This window comes from Mizuhopecten yessoensis, unplaced genomic scaffold, assembly GCF_002113885.1.
Source record: "Mizuhopecten yessoensis strain PY_sf001 unplaced genomic scaffold, ASM211388v2 scaffold3645, whole genome shotgun sequence".
In the NCBI taxonomy this organism is placed as follows: domain Eukaryota; kingdom Metazoa; phylum Mollusca; class Bivalvia; order Pectinida; family Pectinidae; genus Mizuhopecten; species Mizuhopecten yessoensis.
The window spans coordinates 240,501-263,671 of NW_018405148.1; the positions used below are offsets into that span (position 1 = coordinate 240,501).

The 23,171-nt window shown below is 35.0% G+C and overlaps 1 protein-coding gene across 2 annotated transcripts; it reads right to left on the bottom strand.

Annotated features, from left to right (window-relative positions):
- Positions 1-2,249: 2,249 nt before the first annotated feature.
- Positions 2,250-22,561, bottom strand: LOC110447888 (sodium-coupled monocarboxylate transporter 1-like). Of its 2 annotated transcripts, XM_021493853.1 has the most exons (18): positions 22,482-22,561; positions 20,889-20,954; positions 19,448-19,824; positions 18,333-18,401; positions 17,861-17,912; positions 17,402-17,469; positions 17,158-17,238; positions 16,287-16,360; positions 15,431-15,568; positions 15,082-15,217; positions 12,642-12,730; positions 9,594-9,706; positions 8,399-8,469; positions 7,883-7,969; positions 7,441-7,667; positions 6,783-6,883; positions 6,378-6,496; positions 2,250-2,899 (listed from the first exon to the last, which is right to left on the bottom strand). In XM_021493853.1, exons 3-18 carry the CDS (start codon positions 19,778-19,780, stop codon positions 2,798-2,800), a joined length of 1,860 nt encoding a protein of 619 aa, XP_021349528.1. In that variant the 5' UTR covers positions 19,781-19,824; positions 20,889-20,954; positions 22,482-22,561; the 3' UTR covers positions 2,250-2,797. The 2 variants fall into 2 exon arrangements, with proteins under 2 accessions (XP_021349528.1, XP_021349530.1); XM_021493855.1 differs by lacking the exon at positions 20,889-20,954 and having other exon boundaries at positions 22,482-22,549.
- Between the last annotated feature and the right edge of the window lie 610 nt (positions 22,562-23,171).

Below are 23,171 nucleotides of genomic sequence, written 5' to 3' on the forward strand. Positions count from 1 at the left end.
ACTTTATATATTCTTAACAAAGTTTTCCTACTCAACAGTAATTTAAACTTTCGTAGTACTGATACCTTTTTCATGCATGTTTTTTGAATTTCGGAAATATGTAAAGACCATTTTGCATCTGCACTAAATATTACGCCTAAATGTTTATGACTTTCAACACAATTCAGAGTCTCAGTACCAAAACAAATCTGTAAAGGAAGTATATTTCGCGAATTAGATATAAATAACACATCAGTTTTCTGTTGATTAAATTTAGTAAGCCAGTCCCGTGACCATTTGTCAAGTTTTTCCAAATCTCTGTTTACACACATTTCAATATCAGCATGAGAAGACGAAGAATACATCAAAGAGGTATCATCAGCAAATAAGCGTGAAATACAATTTAAATTATCAACAATATCATTAATATAAACCAAAAATAACAGAGGACCTAACACACTTCCTTGTGGTACACCAGCATTTGTGTAACCTATATTAGAATACACACCTTTAACAAGAACCTGTTGTTGTCTGTTTGAAATGTAATTTTTAAACCAATGTAGTAAACCATCTCTAATACCATAAGCATGTAATTTATGTAAAAGACCCCTATGCCAAACTCGGTCAAAAGCCTTCGATATATCACAAACAATTAGACAAGTATGTTTTTTTTCTTCTAATGAACAACATATATTATGGTAAATTTCTATTAGCTGATGGACAGTGGAATAATGAATCATAAAACCAGATTGTTTTTCGTAAAATAAAGAATGATCAAGGAAAAAATTATAGATGTGTTTAAATACAACTCTTTCAAAAGCCTTACCTATACAAGACAACAAAGTAATTGGTCGGTAATTTGACACCAAGTGTCTATCACCCTTTTTGAACAGAGGTAAAATAATACCATGTTTCCATATTTCAGGGAATATTTTAGAATTTTATTGACATATTAAAAAGAATTGACAATGGCTTACATATAGAATTCACTGTAAATTTTAGCATATGATGACTTATAGTATCATGACCAAATGCTTTTCCTAATTTCAGAATTTTCAAAATAACACATATTTCATCACTTTCATCGGCCTTCATCGGTTATTTCCGGAAGGATGAAATATTACCGGAAAATTCTGGAACTGACGTCGTTGCATTTATCTCTTTGTCGGTGCTTCAAGACAACACAAATGTCAGCTTTCATATAAAACTACACTGCTGCTTTCTCCTTGTATCTATCTGCTTTGCGACATATTTATTTATTTCGGAGTCATGTGACATTAGTAAGGATATGAGTATAGTGGGTAGGGAGGGGCTACTTAATGGATACATGTAGGGAAATATACTAGTGTTTTACAGGGAAATATCTACTCTGATATGGGCATTACCGTTAAGGGATAAAGGTGTGACTGGAATGGCGGATTGTGATTGACTTTGGGCCGAGAGAAGGTCGTGTATCGAAAAGAGGGGAGGGGATTACCTCCCGGGGGACGCAACTGCTTTGTGTATTAGACATTATTGATGTTCTGTGTAGATACAATGTATGTAGTATGTGCGGTTAGGTAGGGGCACAGAGGAGGAGACCCCAGACCTCCAGGGATCTCAGTATATACCAATTAATGGGATGATCAGTAGAAATCCACCCTGATACAGCCTCGCTGGGTATCCTTGGACCATATTTTAATGTGTGATTGAAATAGTGCTTATGTATAATGATATTCAGCAGTAGGCCCTGCCAGCGGGCAGCTGGTGCCGCAAAGTAAACGGCGTGGTGCTCTTTTGACTGAGACCATAATCTGAGTGCATTTTAAAAGTAGAATTTATTATTTGTTTATTTATTTCGATTTTCTGTTATCAATCGTAATCAGTGTTCATTGTTTTGGTTTGATATATAGTACTAACGGTGAGGATGGGGAACAGAGGAGGAGACCCGAGACCTCCTGTGATCTAAGTATATACCAATTATTGGGTGAGTCAGTAGTAAGTACCCTGGTACAGCTTTCCTGGGTATCCTGGGACCATAATTTAATGTGCCTATTGGTGTGCGTGTATAAATTGAAATAATTCTAATGAATAATGATATCTGAACAGCACAGGCTTATATAGGGTCAATGATATAGCATGGTAAATATTATACAAATATTTCATGGCTTACTGTGCGTTAGTCCAGAATATTTGACACGAGGTGGTGGTAATCAACAAGTGTTATATTGCACAAGGCCGTAGGCCGAGTGCAATATAACACTTGTTGATTACCACCACCGAGGGGCAAATATTCGGGACTAGCGCACAGTAAGCCATCAGATATTTGCTTTATTACATAATTCACTGACACCAAAAAAACTTTCTCATAATCCTATTGATTTCTTCTTCGGTTTTCGATGTCATTATCTCCAAGCTACATCCTTCTGCCCTCAAGAAAGAACTAAATATTCGTTCGGAATATTGTATGGCCTTTTTGGTGTTTTTACTATCAGCTGAGACCAATAAATCGGCTAGGTCGGACTCCAGCACTTGAAAAAACGCCCGTCGCCTGCCATTGTATATGGTTGTTATGGAGCGTTAGGGAGTCCGGCGTCACTAAAGCGCTTTGATTTTCCGTGGACGAAGTCGGAAATCTGAGTCAAGAGTGCGTTTGTGTAAAACCGTGCAATATCAAACGCAAATAGTGCACGGCAAATCCGGAATATTGTACGGTGCAGTAACGTTTTGGGAAAATGCTCAAAATAGTCGAAAATATGTTATTTCGGCATATATAGGAAAAGGTCAGTGAATTATGTCATCAAATAAAATAATGCAAACCAACTTAAAAAATACCATGTTACCAAACCGAGTTTTGATTGCCTTGATCTAATGGCATATGTTCTGGAGCAGAACACACTTGAACAGTTAGTTCTGCAGTCACGGAGTCTTCAGCACTTCCCTAAAACAATCAGAAGGTGAAAATACAGCAGTCGATATTCAATCAATATCCTCTTTAAAGGGGCATCACGCTGAAGCAACTTTTTGTTTTCTTTTTTTCAAATACTGCATAAACATATCAAGTGAGACTCCTTATAGAAAATAACGATCGGATTTGGCTGAAATAGATTCATAAAAATGATTAAATCTAAGATAACCATCGGTACGTTCAGGGATTTCCCTCTACAGGCGCATGCGTATAGCACACCATTTCTTTGTAAACAAAATGACTGGCCGTGTGAAATAAGCGAAAGAAAAGTGTTGTACCGTGTCCGAAGCGAAAAGTTGCCAAATGGTCAAAAGATAGCGCAAGGGGCACGTTAAGGAATCATTATTACAGGTGGGAAGTATTTAAAGTAGAAAATAACTGCGCTAGCAGTTAGTACGGTGCATGTATTCTTCCGGATAGCCGGTTAAGATGAAATGAAATTGACAGAAATGCTAGCGCTGTTTATGTTATGAATAAATATCTAAAACTATTAACCTCGCTAGTATCATTGTGCGAGTTTGAACACAGATGAACTTAGTTTAAAATGTTAATGGGCATGTATCGAAGAGAGTTTACTTTGTGTTTCTATAATTATACAGTGGTTTATGCGAAAGGAAGGGATAAGTGACTAGTTAGTTTGATTTTGCCATGAGGCCCTCCAATGGATAACTGTTGTGATGGCCACGGCATCACTCCTCTGTCGGTACTCGGGGTCAAATGAGATAGTGCGCTATTAGATTTACATAATTTATAATATTACCGGGATCAGTAAAACGGTATGATTTAATTATATTGCTGAATTAAACGATTTTTTTTGTTTTGACATGCAAGATTGAAATTAGTCCTAATATGAATACCCGGCCTCCTCTGGCGCGACGACGCAATATATAAAAAAAATTGCTCTTCGTTAGAAAGCTATGTTATCGCAGCTAGATTAAGAATGTCAAAATGACGGACCAGGATGAATAACTGAGGAAGGAGAACCTACTTCTAGTAAATAGGATCGCATTTTTTTTAAATCGTATTTTTTCAACAGTTCATGTTTTCCTATGATGTTGACTTAGAATGTATGATCATGTAACATCCTTTTCTCTATAAAGAATAAATTTTCGACTTCAGACAGAATCGGAATACGTATTGAAAACAGGAGAAAAAATATTTTAATACGTTGTAAAAATGGCGCGTGCTGCCGATAACTACTGCTTCTGTTTCGGACAAAAGGAACTGATTAAAGATAAGTTGTCTCAACATAAAAAAGGTCCATTTACAAGTATGCTTTAATCTCTGTAAAGTATTGAAAATAATTATCAGGTATCTCAACACTTTCCATATCTGACACATCTTGTACATGTACACGTAGTGGTTTTGCCATACAGTTTATTGTGTGTGATGGCTAATATGATTTACTATAAGTGTTATACATACATTTATATGCATGGTATAGAGAAAAAAAATTGGCAAAGACATTGAGTTGTACAATGTAATAAATAAATTCACAAACGTTTCTCTTTTTTTATACGCGTGTAGTTTGTCATTGCATATATGCAATTTATGTAAACATTTGAAAAGGGATATTCGTCTCGTCAATATTCCTTTTTACAGAAAGGTTTCCCATGGTTGAGGGAAGGTGTCTAGCCCCGTACCATCTGTACCGGTGACATTCCGGTACTAAATTCAATATGTATTTATATATATCTACTTTATGTTTATGCCTATTATCATTGTTGGCATTTAATTGCAAATGTATGACGGGAGAAGGCTGTGATAAATTGTAAAAATTTGTGCCCCATCCCTTGTTCAATTTTATTGGCAACAAATAACTTTAAATTCTGAATATTGGCAAGTGTGCAATTAACATCTGATGATGAATAATTATTGTTCAATAAGTTTGAAAACGGACTTAGAACGCTCACACCACTTGTGTTTACAGCCTAGTCATGTGACATTATCGGCGCTATTTTTAGCAGGGCTTTCCCGAACAATTCAAGTGGTCAAACTGGACATTTGGAACGGACCATGAATATTGGGATAGCGAGGTAACATAAGTGGAGGTGCGTACAATACATACATATATTAACAAAAATATGTCTCTTCACGTGATGTCCCTTTAATTAAGATAATAGGACATCTTCTAAAAATCTTAATGTTTATTTTTTTATAAAGTGCACTGAAAATTTTTCGAAATCAATGTATTATTTTAATACAATAAGGTGGATGCAATAGTACTTGTCTTTCCGATGTCATTAACACGGAATCGGATGTTTCCATTACGTGAACCAACAATATTTCAGGTTATCATGTGTATTGAAATCCTCGATACTCAAGGGTTAACGCTTGCTTTTGCTTTCTGCACCCATGTAATATTTCCTAGCAAAACTGAAGGCACGCGCCTTGCAATTCGATTGGTATCAAATAACTTAATCTGAACAATTACTAGGCCGACACCTGTCCTTTGAAGAATACAACAGAGACACCCGGCTTCAAAGCCAGTCAATTTTACCGCTATACAACCAACAGATACTTTCGATGTACACGATATCTCGTTTCATCTACAAGGTGGTGTACACTGAACCTTTGATTTTGCAAGTATATATTCCAGGGTTGGAAACCGCGAAATAGAGCGGAACCCCTGGAGTATCGATAACGGTTTATTGCAAGTTCCTATAAATATAACTTTTTGTTGTAAATTGTACCATGAGTAACGACCTTTTTAACCGTTATCCAGTAAACGTTAACAACAGACGCCTTTCTTCCCTCACAAGTTCGAGGAAACTGACCTTCATAATCACACAGTCAGTAATCGTCAGAGGTGACTAATGTGGTCACCTTGAAAGTCTGACGGTTCCTTTGTGTTTATGCTGATATGAAAGAAAATAATTAATCTGCCGCCCATATTACAACATTAAGGAGAACTATTACCTATGTTCATTCGTATCTACTCTGTTAACCAAGAGCGTTCTTAGTGCTAGTTCCACCCCCACCCCCTTGCCTTGTCAAAGAAATCAAACGATATGGGTTTATGTACATTAAGTAAGAGTATAGCGAGAGTGAAGCATAATGAGCGTACAAATAACATATATAGATATACGCATGTGATTACTGTCAAAGTTATTATCATTTTTACAGAAATTATATTTGCAAATCATGTATCGTCTTTTTGAGGCAAATGTTACACTACTTATGATGTATTTGCTTTCAGCGCAAAAAGGAATAATAACTGAAACATGATTTACTTTTGACTAATAGATATATTGCATAGTGTGTTTTTATTCGTGTCTCTCATTTTGGTGTTTCTACATGTATATAAGAGACATATTATCTTTTAATTCTTTTAGAGTAGTTTTTAGCATTTGTTTACGTAAATTAGTTTTATGACATTGTATAACATTTGAATTGGTGGAAGGTGAGACTTTAATAAAGTATTTGTATCTGTAAACCATTATTAACTCACTTCATTTGCCTTTGGATACTTGACTCCGCACCGGAATATCCTTCGGATACTTTCCGGGAAGCAGACACACAGATAATCACAAACTGGTACAACTAGTGACGGATGAACAGGCTTATGATCTGTTAGAGAAAAAGACATATTTGGATTATTTTAATTTTACTTTATTTTGATTTCCAGCCAACAACATGAGGAACTGTTAAAGAAATTTAAATAGGAAGGTGCACACAAAGAGAGACATTTCAAGCACTGAAATTGCTATCAGATCAAGTGCAGTAACTTGAACGTCCAGTTTGGGGAAACGTATCTATTTTGTCTCCAAAAAGCATGCATTGGTGTTATAATACAAATAAAAGCAATTTGAATTGGTTTGTACTACTGTTTGGCTAATTCTATACAATTCATTACCTTGCAGAAGGCTGACGAGCGATCCAACAATAAGTACCAAACAGATTCCGACGGGCGTTAACCATTTATAGGATAGAGAGTAGAGTACGTCCAAACCTTGCCTGCAGATAAAGTGTAAAAGAACAGTACACCTAGGGTCTTTGTTTATATGTAAATAAACTGAATACATATAGACTTGTTAGTTTATACATATAATAGAAACATACGTAAATTAAGATACTAAATATGGTGCATATAAACCCGGTCTGTCAATACATAATACAAAACAAATTGTATGTACATCGGTACGTAGTCAAATTTGTTTTTGAAAACAAACAATAATTGAAGACCTATTTGTCACTTTTCGGAAACGTCTGTTTCCTTTGTAAAGGAAAGAGTGTCAATAACATGTGGCTCGACTTTTTACCGCTGAAAGCATCTAACTATACCACAATGTGCCGAGTTAATAAAGTCAGGTGCCAGAAATTCTCGCGGCATGCGATAAATAACACTAAAATGCCAAAGGGGGGGGGGGGGCGAGGAAAGTGTTTATCCATTAACGGATGTTAAAAAGGTGGTCGTTAAGAGGAACCAGCTGGTGATGTCATCAAGCTATCATTAAGTAAAAACAAACGTCCATCTGTTGGTAGTACGTATATTTTTAATATAATGAACTTACTGTCCAGAATCCAGTGACGTTGGAGCCGCCTCCGTTGTGTAAGTAAAATCATTCCACAAGGCTGAGGTATTTTCGTATGAAGTTGCACTGGAAAAATTAAAGACTGGACAGTTCTCCGTTGAAGCCGGCTCTAATTGTGGACTTACACGAACTCCTTTTGAAATTAACTTTCCGAATGATATCCATCCAACGACGACGAAACTGACCACGCCACCGGCTAAACCGCCCTGGGAAAACAACCAAATAACTTACTCATGCCGGTATTACTTCAAAGAGAGGAAGAGGAACAAATCCGGTGGCTGGTTTAGAAAGTGTTCAGTGATTATATTTATAAACATTAAAACCCCTACAGTTGAAAGTAAAAACGTATTTTTTTCTAAATTTTGTATAAGTTGTTTTCCTTATTTGTTTTGTAGTTCTGTTAGATGCAGCAAAGACTTACCACTGAATTTGCTATAGGAACGAACCATCCAAGGAGGAACAAGCCTCCGACAGTTCCGCTCAAGCACGCTTCAGTTATGTCAAGTATCTAATATGTAGAAATAATCAATATATAGATTTGTCAAATATTCCAAAAAATCAGTGTAAGATATTTGGACACGAAAAACCTACATGTAAATGAATTTCTTTTTTGACAAAATCTAATTTTATACGAATATTGATAGTGAAATATGTAATATGTGTCGTATTATCATATAGAAATTATATTTATATCAGATGGACACACACAATTAATCTATTCTTGTTTGAAAAAAGGTAAGATAATGCATCAATACTTCAGTTGTACTGACCCTTAAGTTTTTTACCTCTGCTTATGGCGAAAAGATCCAAGGGAATAACAAGCATAAACACAATTAAAAAAGATGATATTATGATAAGTGATGTTTTTGTAAGTTAGGCATTTCCTCATAACCTCAATCTATTATCAGTTATTTAAGCATAACAATAAAGTTCATACTCGTGAAACAGGTCCTTCGATGCCAGAAATACCAAATGCGATAGCTATAGCCAGACCTCCAAAACCCAGTACTGGAAGTTGTCAGAAAAAAATGTCCTCGATTAATACCACAAATACGTTTATGATATTTGCAATATTATGAACAGATGTTCATTACATTTATCGTTCCTAATGTGATATACATGTATGTTAAATCATTTTTGTTTGAATGATTAACTATAACAATGCACACATGTCCATATATTCAAAACAAAACTATCTTCAGGCAGAGTGTAATTATAGCAAACATATTCATACCTAAGCACATGATAAAGGGACTATTTAGTCAACTAACACACTTAAAATTGTCAGATACCGAGATATCCCTCTTTCACCTAAAGATAGTGACAGAGGGAATCCCTGTCATAACAATAGCATGACGTCACGTCAACAATGCATTGAGTCCAAAAGGTCAACGTTGTATATGACAGGGTCAACAGGGTAAGATAAAAAGAATAATTCACCCCAATCGAGGTGAGATGGAGATTCTCATATCTATGGTTAAGATTTTTAATTTGCCAAGCATTCCTCTTGGCAATTTCAGATTCCCCCCTCCTTGAGTTGAATTGGTCACCAACCTGGCCTCTTATTGGGCGGCTTATCAACATATACAATTAGATCGACGACTCAGAAAGGTTGATTTTTCACGTAACTTTTTCTCACAGGAGAATTTAAAAATGCACAAACTACGATATCAGTAGATTTAAAGGTGAAATAAATTTAATAGGTGTTATAACTCATTTATAACGACGATAAAGATTATGTTAAGAAGGTGCTATTGATCCGGAATAAATATTTGTGCTTGTTTTCCAAAGAAATTATGTGACGTAATGGTGAATGTAGCTTCTTGCCTCGGCTGGGAAGAAATTTTCTTTTACAAATATAAAAACCCGTTCGCGCTTGGTCGATTAGTTAGAAATGCACCAACAACTGCAACTTAAAGGTATAAATATACCATTAGGGATTCTTTATTACTGATTAGGAACTCCAAGAAAGCATTGCCTCTTGTTTATATCTCAACATAAATTGTTCATAAGGAGTCTCTAAAAATAATACAATGAAGGATTTTGTGACAAGATAATGACTTCGGTAAATTGTCCATTAAAAAGATAAATTTGATATTTTATCTACATTAAAGGCGTGATATATAAATTACCTGATAACTGTGCGATTCGTATAGCCTGTTTGTCAGACATAGGTTTGGTGTGTGGTTTGACGATATCTTCCAAGAATATGGCAGACATCGCACTTAATACTGATGACATGGTACTGAAAGTAAACAGGATAACATACAGCAAGTCTACACTAGAAATACAAGTAAAACATCGGAGGAAATAAATAAATCGGCCAATACACACCATGCTAACACCCTTCAACCACCATAGACTGGAACAATTCGAAAGTACTTGAAAGGGAGAACAACTGGAAAGTCAGCAAAATCAAAGAATCCATCTTGGTAAGGAGAGAAGGAAATTCGATGAACAGAGACGAATGGGGCCATCAGCTGAGACATTTTCATGACGCCATTTTAACATCATTCATTAAGGGAATGGGTAAATGTGTTACTCGGCCCCTGACTGCCTGCAGTATCAGAGTGCAATTGGGCGAAGTGTCTTTGATTTTTGACAGCTGACTTTACTTGATTCAGCCCTCTGAGGCTTAGTGAGTTGTTTGAAGCGGTTTAGAGTCGATACACCGTTCATTTGAACTATTTGCTTGACAAAGGAAAGAGAGGTTTTCGAAAGCTCGTAAATCAGTTTCCAATTCCTGTTTGTCTTCAAAACATTAGTCTTTATTAAGGTAACATACTAGCAATATTTTCATCTGTGATGAGTTGGGATTCGTGATATCCTTTGTTGCAAGGAAACAACAAGCTAGTCATGACTGTGTTTCGTTCTTTTATACGCGAGTGTTACTTTTTACATGTTGAAAATGATGTGATAGTGTAGATAATATCTAGCTGCTAATGCTACGCTATATTTGTGTAGTATCACTATTTCGCATTTGTGAACCATGTTCAACTTCGGAAAATACAAACAAACGTGTTTCCCTATCACAGGGGCAACATTTGTTTTTTATTTTACCGAGAAAAGCAATAACACAATAGTAAATATGATCCGGCTATTGCGCTTTTGTTGTCGTTGCTTCAGTTACGCCGAACTCATGTAGGATGCCTCTTGCTAATTTATGAAGAGAGGCTCCGCAAAAAGGAAAATGGCACGGTAAATGCTACTGGAAACGAATATATATATTTCCCCGCCATGCAACCAATATAATCCAATGAGCAAGCTGTTACAAACATTAGATATAGTAATATGTGATTTTTGTCTGTTTAATATTTATAATGGTATATTGATATCGTTCTGATTTTATTTATTTATTTGTGTATTGTTGATATTTATCAATTATGGACTTTTGTCGAGGTCAAGTCGTTGTTACATGAAACTGATAGAGTGATATCAACCAAGTCCTCATTGCTATATTGCATATCATGATATTATATATCAAATTACTGAGAATCAGATAAATTACAAATATGACTGAAACATTATCATTGAATTCAATAACTTGTTTTTTTCATAAAAATAAAAATAAATATAGATTTTAGCAAAATGATAAATAAAACATCCAACAAACATGTAACAAAAAGCCATATATGTTTAATATTCGGATCTTAATTTAGAAACATGAATAATATCCTGAAACGTTCAAGACAAAAACAAAAAAAAAAGAAAGATTGGGTCGATATGCTATATATTGCCGCACCAGAGACCAAGGATTAGCCTATTAGAATCAGAATAAACTAGACCAAATGTTACATTTTTGTATTTGCATATGTTGTCTGGTGTGAAAGATGGTGTAAGGACCTTTAATGAATCTGCCTGTGTATGTGACATGTACTTACCTGTGTTTGCATGTGAGTGAATGAGTGAGTGAGTTGTTTGACACCTGACTAAGGACGGGCCATATGACTGGTCGGGACGGATGCCTCAGTTTATCTGTGTAAACGCTTTGGCCAACTTGGGCACTCTGCTCCTGACCAGCTGAGATCATAGAAACATTTTGTAGTTTGAATTTTAGGAAATATTATCAAAAAGTCTTTAGCAGGTAAGTTTTTACTCTATTTGTTTAATAGCTTTTTGTTCATCTGATATAACAGAAAAGGTAGGGAATATACCATTTTTTGTAATTCAATTGTGGCTATGTAATTTTATCTTTTTCTATCTAAAAGTAATTGGCATTTTGTCATTGAACAATTTCAAGGTCAACGTGAAATTGAGTATGTAAAGATATAAGTCTTTTTGTTAATTTAACTTTCTATAAGTTAGTATCAAATTCATAATGGGCAAATTATTTATTAGGGATATTTATATCATTTTAGTGTAAAGCTACTGGTTTGACTTAACCGACTTAATAGAGAGGAATTGGGGGAAACCTCCACACAATAGCTGTGGGGTGAGTGTTCAATAGGTCTAGAATGTTTTAATGTGTATATTATTATGATTTTATCTATAGAATGTATCTGGAATTTTAAAAGTGTGTATGAGTAATTTGCAATAGTAAAAGTATAGGTTTGACAGTAATGATATTTATGTAATTGTTTAAAGAATGAATTTATAACCTTTTGGAAAAGATAACTGAATACATATATTCCAGTTACAGATTTAGAAATGAGTAGATTAATAAATACCACTGTATATGTACATTTGATATGGTAAAATAGATATATGTTATATAATAGCATTTGTTAATAGAGTTATTTCCCTTTCACTATGTTATGTATGCAAGTATGTGAGGTATGTGAGGTTGCATGTCAAATTTATATGTTGTATTTGTTTGGTCAACAGGGTTTTATAAGAGTGGAATAAATATATCCAAAGAATAACCGGATCCTGGTTGTGATTGTAAACCCCGGTAACATAAAGGTAAACCATTTCTGTTGAAGTATCTCATTTACTACAAAAACAATTATATTTGTGAATTGATGATACTGTAAAATTCTAACTTTAGCGGTAGTTTTATTTTAGCGCTTTTGTCACATTAGCTATTGATCTTAATAAATTATGATTACTCTGATATTTTTTTCTAAAATATCATTTTTTGTGTATATTTTGAATGTGCCAGGTCACCAATACGTATACAATTTATATTTCATAAAATATGCTAAAATCGTGGTGCGCGTAATTAAGTACGTTAACATTACCTGAGCGAAGCACTAAACAACGCCGCCAAGAAAAGTCCAGGGAGGCAGGGTGTGTCCTGGAATATGTCTCGCACCATGACTGCTATTAACTACAAAACAAAAAACTTTTTTTAGTTTACTATAATTTAGAATAATGAAATACTTTTACAAGCCGACTAATATAATGTAGTATGTTGCTCTTGGGTCATGTTTAAGTTTAACGACTTGCTGATAACATAATCTTGATATTGCACGCATGTAGCGTTGTAATCAGCATAGCAACGTCAAAAATTTAATTAAATATTGGTAGTAATTGTGTTGTCCTAGAATTCCCACCCTCCCCCCAAAGTTTCATCCTGAGATGCGGTCATCCATATACATGCATCTCATCTCATGAGACTTGAATACGGTTTTCTTTCAGATGTTGACACCGGAGCAAATTTCTGTCTATCAAACTTCATGAACAGAAATCAAATAATAATCGTTTTGAAACATTTCAAGACATTCAAATCTATCAATGATTTGTGTATGCCTAACGTGATCAAAGGAACCAGGATTTAAAAGCGCCGCTGTACTAATCATATATGGACCTAGGTCAATTAACGTTGCTTACAAGTTTGTGATAATCTCCAGCTGAGTACCTAGTTCTGGATATTTGGCGCTTTGTGTCAGTGATCGCCTTTTCATCTAGAAGTTATCAGTGCCTTTTGTAGAATTCGAAGTACTAAAGTTTTTTCTGATGGTGGTGTCTGAAAGCTCTGATCCTGTAAGACAAGCCCTGGTCAGACGGGCAGCTGGACAGAATGATTATCCTCCTTCCCTGCATAATTGTTGTTTTGGGGGGTTTTGCCAGTCAGAAAGGTTTTTCGGGGTCCTCAACAATTCCTGCTCGGTATGCAAAGCAAACTTGCCCGCCGATATTGCTACTTATTTTGCAATTATTGTTAACATTTTTAAAACATCCTTTAACAACAGACTGATCAGTAGATATGTTTCCTAATTGTTGCTTTATCGTGAATCGACAATTGAAGGTAGACCTAGATAGACAGAGCCAAACTGCCTGAAATGAAAACATTATTTGTATGTTCGCTGGTGAGTGGCTCACGTTACCTGTTCCTCCAAGACCACAAACTAGCATTTAATATCTTTGTGAATCAGTAAGCATCAAAATCGGATGGATCGTCAATATGTCAATTAAGGTCACCCATAACAAGGCTGACCAGATATTCTATAGTTAAATGATCTATGAAAGCAGATCACACAGCTTATGAAATGTTTCCTGTTACACAATTAATAAGCATTTCTATGTGACGTTTTGATGACTAGTACTATATGTATTCTGTCACCTCCATCAGACAAATGACCAGTGACGCGTATGCACACAAAGGTGTACAATGTTCACGAGTTATCCCCAAATCGATGTCGATTCGGCAACTTTGTAAGATGTACCAAAATGACTCGATTCAACTAGCTTTCTTTAATACTTGGTCATAGATGTGCGAAAATATTTGAGCCCCCTCATCTCGATTTAGAACTGGCCCATTGCGGCGTATCCAGATGGCTTCCTTTATCTGCCGCTTGAGCAGATTGCTCTCTCTGTCCAACACTTTGATGTTATCCCAGTCAATCACGTGACCTTTCTTCGTGGCATGGTCTGTGATTTCCGTTTTATTTATCTGGGACTCCGACTGCTTCCTTTCTGATCTGGTGAATTTTTGCTCACATGAGACACATTTCATAATCCATACTTACCAACACGAAGGAAAATGTTTAGACAGATCACCCAGCCTTATTTCGTAAACCATTCCGCGTAGATCCAAGCTGTTTTTGTATGACGAAACTGTAAATTCTGTGTTCGAGCACAAGCGAAAAAGAAAATTACCTTGAAATATGTAAAGCCATCGTCACGAATAGAAAGAGGATGCTTTATATGTATACCCCTCTTTAAAAGTACGACCACATTTGTCATGGGATCTCATAAAGGTTAGATAACCCGGTTAGATAATGCTCAGATTAAACACTTAGTCATAGTTTCTTTACTTAACTGAGTCTCTGTCTTGGCTAAATTGTTAATTTTGTAAATTTTGTAAATTGTATATTTTTTAATAATGAGTGGTTCGACATACGACATCCGACATTCAGATGTTGACTGTTAAGCGGATCGACATACAGCATTCAACATTCAGATCATGGCGATCATACTTTTCCGAATATTAATGAAGTCGCTAGAGGACAATGTCTTGTTTCCTGATAAACAACAGTTTACGGACATTGGATGCAAAGGGGCAACTGTCTTTATACTACATATAACCAGACAAATGGTATACACCAGTACAGACCTTTTTGTGTAATATATCGACTTCTGCATGCAGTTAACTGTGAAATGTTTTGAGATACAAGTATAAAATATACATAGGCGAGGCATAGGCTACAATAAAGCTCAAATTAAGCTAAAAGTTACCTGGTTTTGATTTCTGACTTGATTGTCTTCAAGTGGATCGCATCCTTTTGCATGATAGTATGCAAACATTATCGCTCCCTCCATAACTGCAAGCCCGGATATAACCAGGAACATTATGGATGCAAGAAGAAACATGCTAAAATGTAGAGAATATTTGTCATTAGATTGTACTTACACAGTCTGTCGTTCTATGGATTGATTTGTAGGCTATGTTGGTATCAATTTAATATTTCTGATATGCAAAATTATGTCAACCGTTTTTATAACTGTTTGCTTTCTAGTCCTAGTCATACGTGTTTGTGATTGGCTATGTAAAATTCCGCACACATTTTACGACACCTAGTTTTACCATTTGGCGGTTGATAATGTAGGAGTGGCCTTGACTCTTTGAAACGTTGGCTGGGCAAACTGCAACCTGAGTCCATTGATCAGACCCCCAACGAAAAGGCTCCAGAACGACTGACGTATAGTGGGATCGGGATTAAAACTGAAAGATAGAAATTTAAGTATACTTCATTTTTTTAAACAATGAATCATAAAGGATACAAAGGTATTTAATGGTTTCCAGTTAAATCTATGGTATTTAACAGGAATCCACTAATTTGTCATCTTTTTACGTTTATAACATCACGCGTAAAATTAAGGCAGCGCGCAACTTGAAATGTCAAATAATACAATTCGGTAGGATAGTTATGCTAGTACCAAAATGTATACGATTTTTTTTACTAAAACCACAACTTAATCTGCTCTTGCTTCATTTGAACTTGAACCTAAAAATGTTCGCAGTGCATAGAAAGTACCGTTCTGATTGGACGATATTGATATCTTCATATAAAGACAGTCATATTTTGATAATAATTTTGTTGTTTGTGTTCAAGAGAAATAGTTAACTTGAATACCATGGGTGTAATTCTCACAAACACCGTTTTTCAATGGGATATTGGCAGAGCGTAATTTGCAGATGTAGTCATGACATCTGCTACCTGATAAACAATGCTCGGTTAGTACGTTTTGTAATGTGTGTATGTCAAAATGTTTAATTAATGGTTTTCAAATACAGTTTTAACACACTTTGAATCATCCAGCTTCTCATTTATCGATTGCGATGATATTGCGAATATTGAATTATTGTTTTGCCATTGTGCATTGGGTTTATTGTATGTATACTGTCCACTTGAGTTGATTTAATCACATTCACCACTTACTCCAGCAGGTTGATCCGTCCTTTCTCCCAGATTATGGTCCATGTGTTCTTTACTCCACCAGCTTCAATGGTACCCTTAGTGAGTGAAAACAACAAAAGAATACCGAAGTGTCACCAAAACCATAATTCGAACTCAAACTCGATAAAACTATGGTGAATTATTAACAAAGGAAACATCTGAAAATTGAGACAATTGAAAAACAACTATTAAAAGATCAGGTGTTCCCGAAGGGAAAGCGTCTTCAGCTTCATCAATGAAATCCGCCATTTAAACTAAAGTCGAATCCCGAACACCGAAGTGTCACCAAAACCATAATTCGAACTCAAACTCGATAAAAATATGGTAAAAAAGGAACAAAGAAAATATTTGAAATCAGAGGCGTTTACAAAAACAACGGTAAAAAGACCAGGTGTTTCGGAATGGTAAGCGTATTCTGCTGCATCGATGAAATCCACCATCTAAATCAAAGTCGAATCCAAGAAAAAGTCACGTCATCACTCATAACTTAGGTAGTGACAACAAAACAACAACAAGCACTATAATAAGCATAATCCAGTTCATCGAGCATATTTCTCTGCGAGATCCTGATGGCGACCATACAACTTTTCCATTGTCTTCATTAGCCTGCATTTGGAAACCCATGGTTGTAAGTTTGTCCTAATATTTATTCCATATATCAATTTGGAAAATATTTTACACTTTTGCTTTGTTTAAGGATGCAAGTATAGGATTCTCAAACTCGTGAGTATGGATACAATATAAACAAACAATATAAATATGACGTTTTCACTTGAAACTTGAAACTGTTTCATTATACAGTATAATGTCAATATCTACAAGAAAAAACTGAAGGAACCGTCTCTTAAATTACCTTGATGAGAATCGCAAACATTCCAACAAACATGAGAACTGCTTGAAATACGTCTGTCCATATTACAGCTGTGAATCCCCCCTAAAAAACATGGTTAAGAGAAATAAGATTTTCGAAAAGCTATTTCCACTGTTATCAGGAATACACTACATGTAACATGATCCCGTTTGGGAAGTGTTCACACTTAAATTGGTCAAAAATCATGAGTAGTGTTTAAATCAAAATATTTTTTGCGAGTACTTACTAGAATGGTGTATATAAGAACAACGACCGTCAGTGTAACGATAGAGATCCACATTGGAATACCAGTTACTGCAATCCATAAATCAAATACTTCAATAATAGTTGACGTGGTTTCCGCCTTGGAACTTATTATAATAACGGGATCAATGTGTGCAAACAATACAGATAAGACGTGTCTACTGGGACAAAGTCGATATAAACAGTTTCCTCATATAGTTTCAAATGTCGGGAGAAACTTTATCAAAATTACCTTGATGAAAATTGCAAGATTCCTCCAAACATGAGAATTGCAAGTTTATAAATCATTGAACATATCCATATCCAGTCTTAAAAGAAACATTTGAAGAAACAATAACAACGATAACCTTACAGGATAAAACGATTTGTATGATTGATTAGCACTTTTCTTTAACTTTGATTAAATCCAGAGACCTGTAAATCACAACAATATTATTCTTACCCATTTCCAATGTAATCGCTGGTACAAATACAACACTACCAAGGTAGTTCGCCTGTGATCAAATAAATCAATTTAAAATAACAAATATTACATCAGATACCCAAAGTTCTCATGTTTACATACCAAATACAACATACAAGTAAGTGCATTAATATACAGAATGTTTTGTTTGTTAAGTATGTCTTATCAGAGGGCCGTGGTGACCAAGTGGTAAAGACGTCTGCAATTCTGCTACCACTAGCCCTCAACCAGTGGGTCGCGGGTTCGAGGCCTACGTAGGGCAGTCGCCAGGTACTGGCAATATGTGTTTTTTCTCCGGGAACTCCGGCTTTCCTCCACCACCAACACCTGACACGTCCTTACACGTCCCCCACCCCCACCCACCCACAAAGAAAATACTATTTATCTAACCATCAACGTGTCTCACGTTGCAAAGGATATCATAGAATACATCGGGGCAGACATTGCTTACCGATGACAGCAGGCTAATAATTGTTGCAAATAGTCGGAGTCCACGAGAGTTGTAACGAAGCTCAAAATACTAAAATGAGAAACATAGGAGCATAATGTCATAGGATAGATAATCAGAAACATATTTCTTTTAATAAAATTGTCACACTGTGAAGGTACAATGGACAATGATGGTGGGATATTACAACTCCAAAACATTACACTACAATTAAGTACAGCGTTTCTGTAGTTGACAAACTTATTGGAATCTGTAGTGCATGTATTTATTTTTCATTATAACAATTCAACATATACCTTGTTATCAAGCAATGCAACATTATATATAGATTATCAATTCAGCAAATTATTTCAGGATTAACCAAAGTAATAGCTATATACACTCCTCATAAAGTTTCAAGCAAATGGAATACCTCAAATACATTTTTTCAGCATTTTGCTGTTGACAGTTAAAATTGTTGAATATTTGATTTAGAAAACATAGAAATATACAGTGCATAATCAAGTTTTCCCTGCCTCTCATTTCTATTTAGAGACAGAAATATGCAACAAGTATGCTACGTTGTGGAAATGTTTGCTAAATTGTCCACACGCGAATATTTATAGATTTTATAGATCAGACATAAATAGAATGTATGGATTTAAAAACTATTGTCAATGCGAATAGTTCCACGACACAATCAGTATAGAGAGTCAAAACGCGAATAGATCCACGACACAATCAGTATAGAGAGTCAAAACGCGAAAAGATCCACGACACAATCAGTTAAGAGAGTCAAAACGCGAATAGATCCACGACACAATCAGTTAAGAGAGTCTAAACGCGAATAGTTCCACGATACAATCAGTATAGAGAGTCAAAACGCGAATAGATCCACGACACAATCAGTGAAGAGAGTCTAAACGCGAATAGTTCCACGATACAATCAGTATAGAGAGTCAAAACGCGAATAGATCCACGACACAATCAGTAAAGAGAGTCAAAACGCGAATAGATCCACGACCCAATCAGTATAGAGAGTCAAAACGCGAAAAGATCCACGACACAATCAGTTAAGAGAGTCAAAACGCGAATATCTATATAAGTGAAAAATTCAAATGCTAACAGTATGTTCGTACCTGGTTCATACTAGTGATTGGGAGCTCTCTTTGTGCTGGAATGAGGAGATGTAGAGTCACCAAATGGGAAAAAAACCCTGCTATGCTAGCCATATACCACTGCATACCATACATATACACTTCGGCCGGAACTCCCAACATCATTACACCAGATTCATTGGAAACCATTAAAGACAAGGCCACCGGAAGTGTCCACATATTGCCATCACCTAGTATAAATTGTCTGGCTGTTCTCTGTTTTGTGCCACGCAAGGAATAGAAGAGACCAATTCCCAATGAGAGAAATAGGGTTATAGCAAATATGACGTAGTCCTCCCATTTTAAAAAAGCCATTTTGCATTTCAACAGTACTGTTTGTTACTTGAAGAGTGCAATATCTGAAAATATAAGATATCCATTTGAAACAGTGTTAAATGCATATATAAAAATACATTATTTCCTCGTTCTATTTTATGTATTTTACATTTATATAATATTCTTAATGACCTTGAAATAAGTATATTTTGAAATTTTAATCTTTGATAATTTAGACAACATACATGCGACAGAATATGCGCAAAGTACAAAAGAAAACTAATACAATTTGTGATATGCACCACATGTGGGACTCGCATCGATGTGGTCTGCCAAATAAAAAAAAAACATATCTAAGTATCCGGATATGTAAGTATCTTGGTTGAAACTGAAATATCTTAGTTTGAAAGAATTGATGATAACCATTTTTTTATGTCAGCGTACATCATAATCTTCCCAGTGGAAACCCTGGATAAGCAGTTTCTTCGTCAATATGATTTACCTTTCCAAAGCATTATGATACTGTTTATGTAGTAGTGCACTGTTTTATGTATTATACTCGGGGCAGCTATATTAACATTAAGGAAACAGAAGTAAATAGCAATGATTGTGGCGGTGAAGTCACTTCTAAATAAGAAATCAGCTTTATAGATTTACCACAATTATAAACCAAGTTTTTCCAACTTATAAATATCACTATAAATGGCTCGCATGGACGTGGGCGGGTAATCTTGATGTTGGAGAGAAATGGAGCACACACAGAAACCTACATTATACGCTGATTGTTAAAACAATAGTTTTTGTAAAAAAAGAAAGTTGTTGTTTAAGTGCATAATTTCTGCATGGACATGCGTGTATTTTTTTGATTCGTGCCCTGGCATACACCAAACTTCAACAATCTAACTCCAATTCTCGAAAGCAGGCGACTAAAAAGCAACGTCAACCTGTTGGTCCATATGATTGGATTAATACTTTAATTCATCTATTTGCGTCTTTGGCATAATATGATATGTATTGCCCTAACCATGTTGACGCAGGGTAAGGGCAATAGATGCACAATGTAACAAGCATTAATGAAATCCATTATTTATATCTTGTTCTTTCTTTTCTTTTCTTTTTCGGCGGGGATGGATGAGGAAGGACTGACCTGTATAATTCATATTAACAATCTCATCGATGATTTAAGATGTACCTTTCCTAGTGTGCAAAAGACCTGTTGAAAATTAAAAAAAAATAATAATTAAATGATGTGATTTTTCAACAGCCTAAACATTTTACCGAACAAAGATGAAATGAATATGATATAAGCTTCACAATTGCAACACGTGTCTTTCCCTCTCTAGCTCTCTTATGCAAAATAGCATTATTTTTTCCATGTTAACCTAACGTGAAAGTTTCAAAACGGAACGGTACCCAACATAAATCATTTTCATTTATCTGATGCAGCAATTTTAAGTTGCGATACAAAAATAATATACAAATCAAAATTAATATAGTTTTAAGTTATTTGAGCAAATTTTATTTGACTACCTTTAATGTACATGTATTACTCATAAACTCAATCATAAAAGTGAATCATAAAAAAACCGATATGAAAACGACTCCCGGAAAATAATGTGGTATGACAATACAATTATCTTACTATTGAAAAACATTGTTCAAATTAATATCTTAACGAGAAAACGACAACAATGTTTTCAGCAGAAAGTGTGAAAACTGCAAGTTATTCCCATCAACTGATTACTATGATGAGGTGGTCCGGTTAGGGTAACAGGCAAATTAACCCTTTTCAGGTTAACCGGATTAACCTAATGGAGAATACACGCGCTGTTGATACCGAAAAAATATACAAATGAAAACTTAGGGCTTTGTTTGGTTAACAACATATGTTCCTGTAAATAAAAAGGAAATATTGATATTTTCTCTTAAAAATATTATATTTTTGGTAACCTGACTCTACTTTTTATTGCTTAAGAGTGACGTATATTTATAAATAATGGTAATATGCAGGAATTAACTCCGGTAAAATTGGATTTAATCTAAAAAGATAAATATAAAATGAAGAATCCTCCATTCATTATTGCAAATGGAGATGTAACATACCCACAATCGATAGCCGTGTTACAAATAGATTAATGTGACACAAAATGTTCCTTTCTGTAAGCGATACAAGTTTTTCATGAAAGCGATACGTACATTATATGTAATATTATCACCATATGCATATTTTGTCAAAAAGATCAATTATTCATTAAGATTTATCTGTCCTTGTCAATTTGTGAGGTAAATATGCAACATGTATGAATTGGTAACATATATTTATTGGCTATTTAACCAATTCGGGAGAAATTGATTGATATCACAAATTTTAAAATGCCCAATCATCTTTTTCACGTTCCTTTTTTGAAATGTCTGGTAGCAATGCCTTTTGATTTTTAAACTAGTAGATACCATTATAGAGAGGTAATATATTTCTGCAAATATCAGTGTTAAATTTCAATTAAAACTTTATGAAGCTTAGGCATAAGAACTCTATTTTTCTAATTATGGTTTATCATAGTAATTTCATAAGGAGAAAATACCTATAAAAATACATACATGTTTCGCGAAGACATATTTTGAAAACAAAACAAAATAGTTCCCCCTTTTTAACTACTAGAATATATGTATAGTATCTACTGAAACGAAATGTGTATACGCATCAAATTGACCATGGGGAATGATACAATAAAGAGCATACCTTAAGAGATCTTGGTAATTTGTTGAATCCACCGGACCTCGATCATCCACATTATCATCTAAATGCAGGGATGTTTTGTCTGATTGTTATATTATAGTATCATGTGTTTACAGAGATATAGATTATATAATATTATAATATCATGACGATTACGTATGCATGGCCTAATTCTATCTGTGCTGGTGCATGTGCTACAAGTAGTGTGTATCAAGGTCACTTTGTGTGACAACCAGCAATCTGACGGATCAAAGAATCGCAACCGTGTCCTTCAATATATAATACAACAATACCCATGCCAGAAAAAAAAGGTTCGACATAAAATATGCATCCTGTCACCCCATAAATACATAAGTATAAAATACAAAGTAGCAGGTTTTAGTTTTTGAATATTGAATGTCGATATTTTTTTAATCTGATAATTTGTGTGCCTTGCTGTCACTTCCCGTGTGTTCGGTGTGAGGACGAATCATAACGTGGATTATTTGACCTATATCAGCATGATAGGTGCCGTCGATGAAGCAGAATGGTGACCATGTAAACTTGTCCTTTGTTCATATTTGGCCCTAGTAGTGTCGACACTTCGGTATTCTCTTGTTGTTTGATGTTGGAATGATATATTCTCTAATTTTTTTAAGAATAAGAATTATATGTATAAGTATATTAAAACTTCCTCTTTTTGATGACAAGCAT

Bases quoted from the DNA above. Each gene is read 5' to 3' on its own strand.
- LOC110447888 (XM_021493853.1), bottom strand. From the start codon at position 19,780: ATGGCTTTTTTAAAATGGGAGGACTACGTCATATTTGCTATAACCCTA. The intron at 15,218-15,430 runs GTAAAACTAGGT...TCTACATTTTAG, and splicing joins ACATTATCAACCGCCAAATG to CATGTTTCTTCTTGCATCCA. The intron at 9,707-12,641 runs GTAATGTTAACG...GTTTACTTTCAG, and splicing joins TTGTTTAGTGCTTCGCTCAG to TACCATGTCATCAGTATTAA.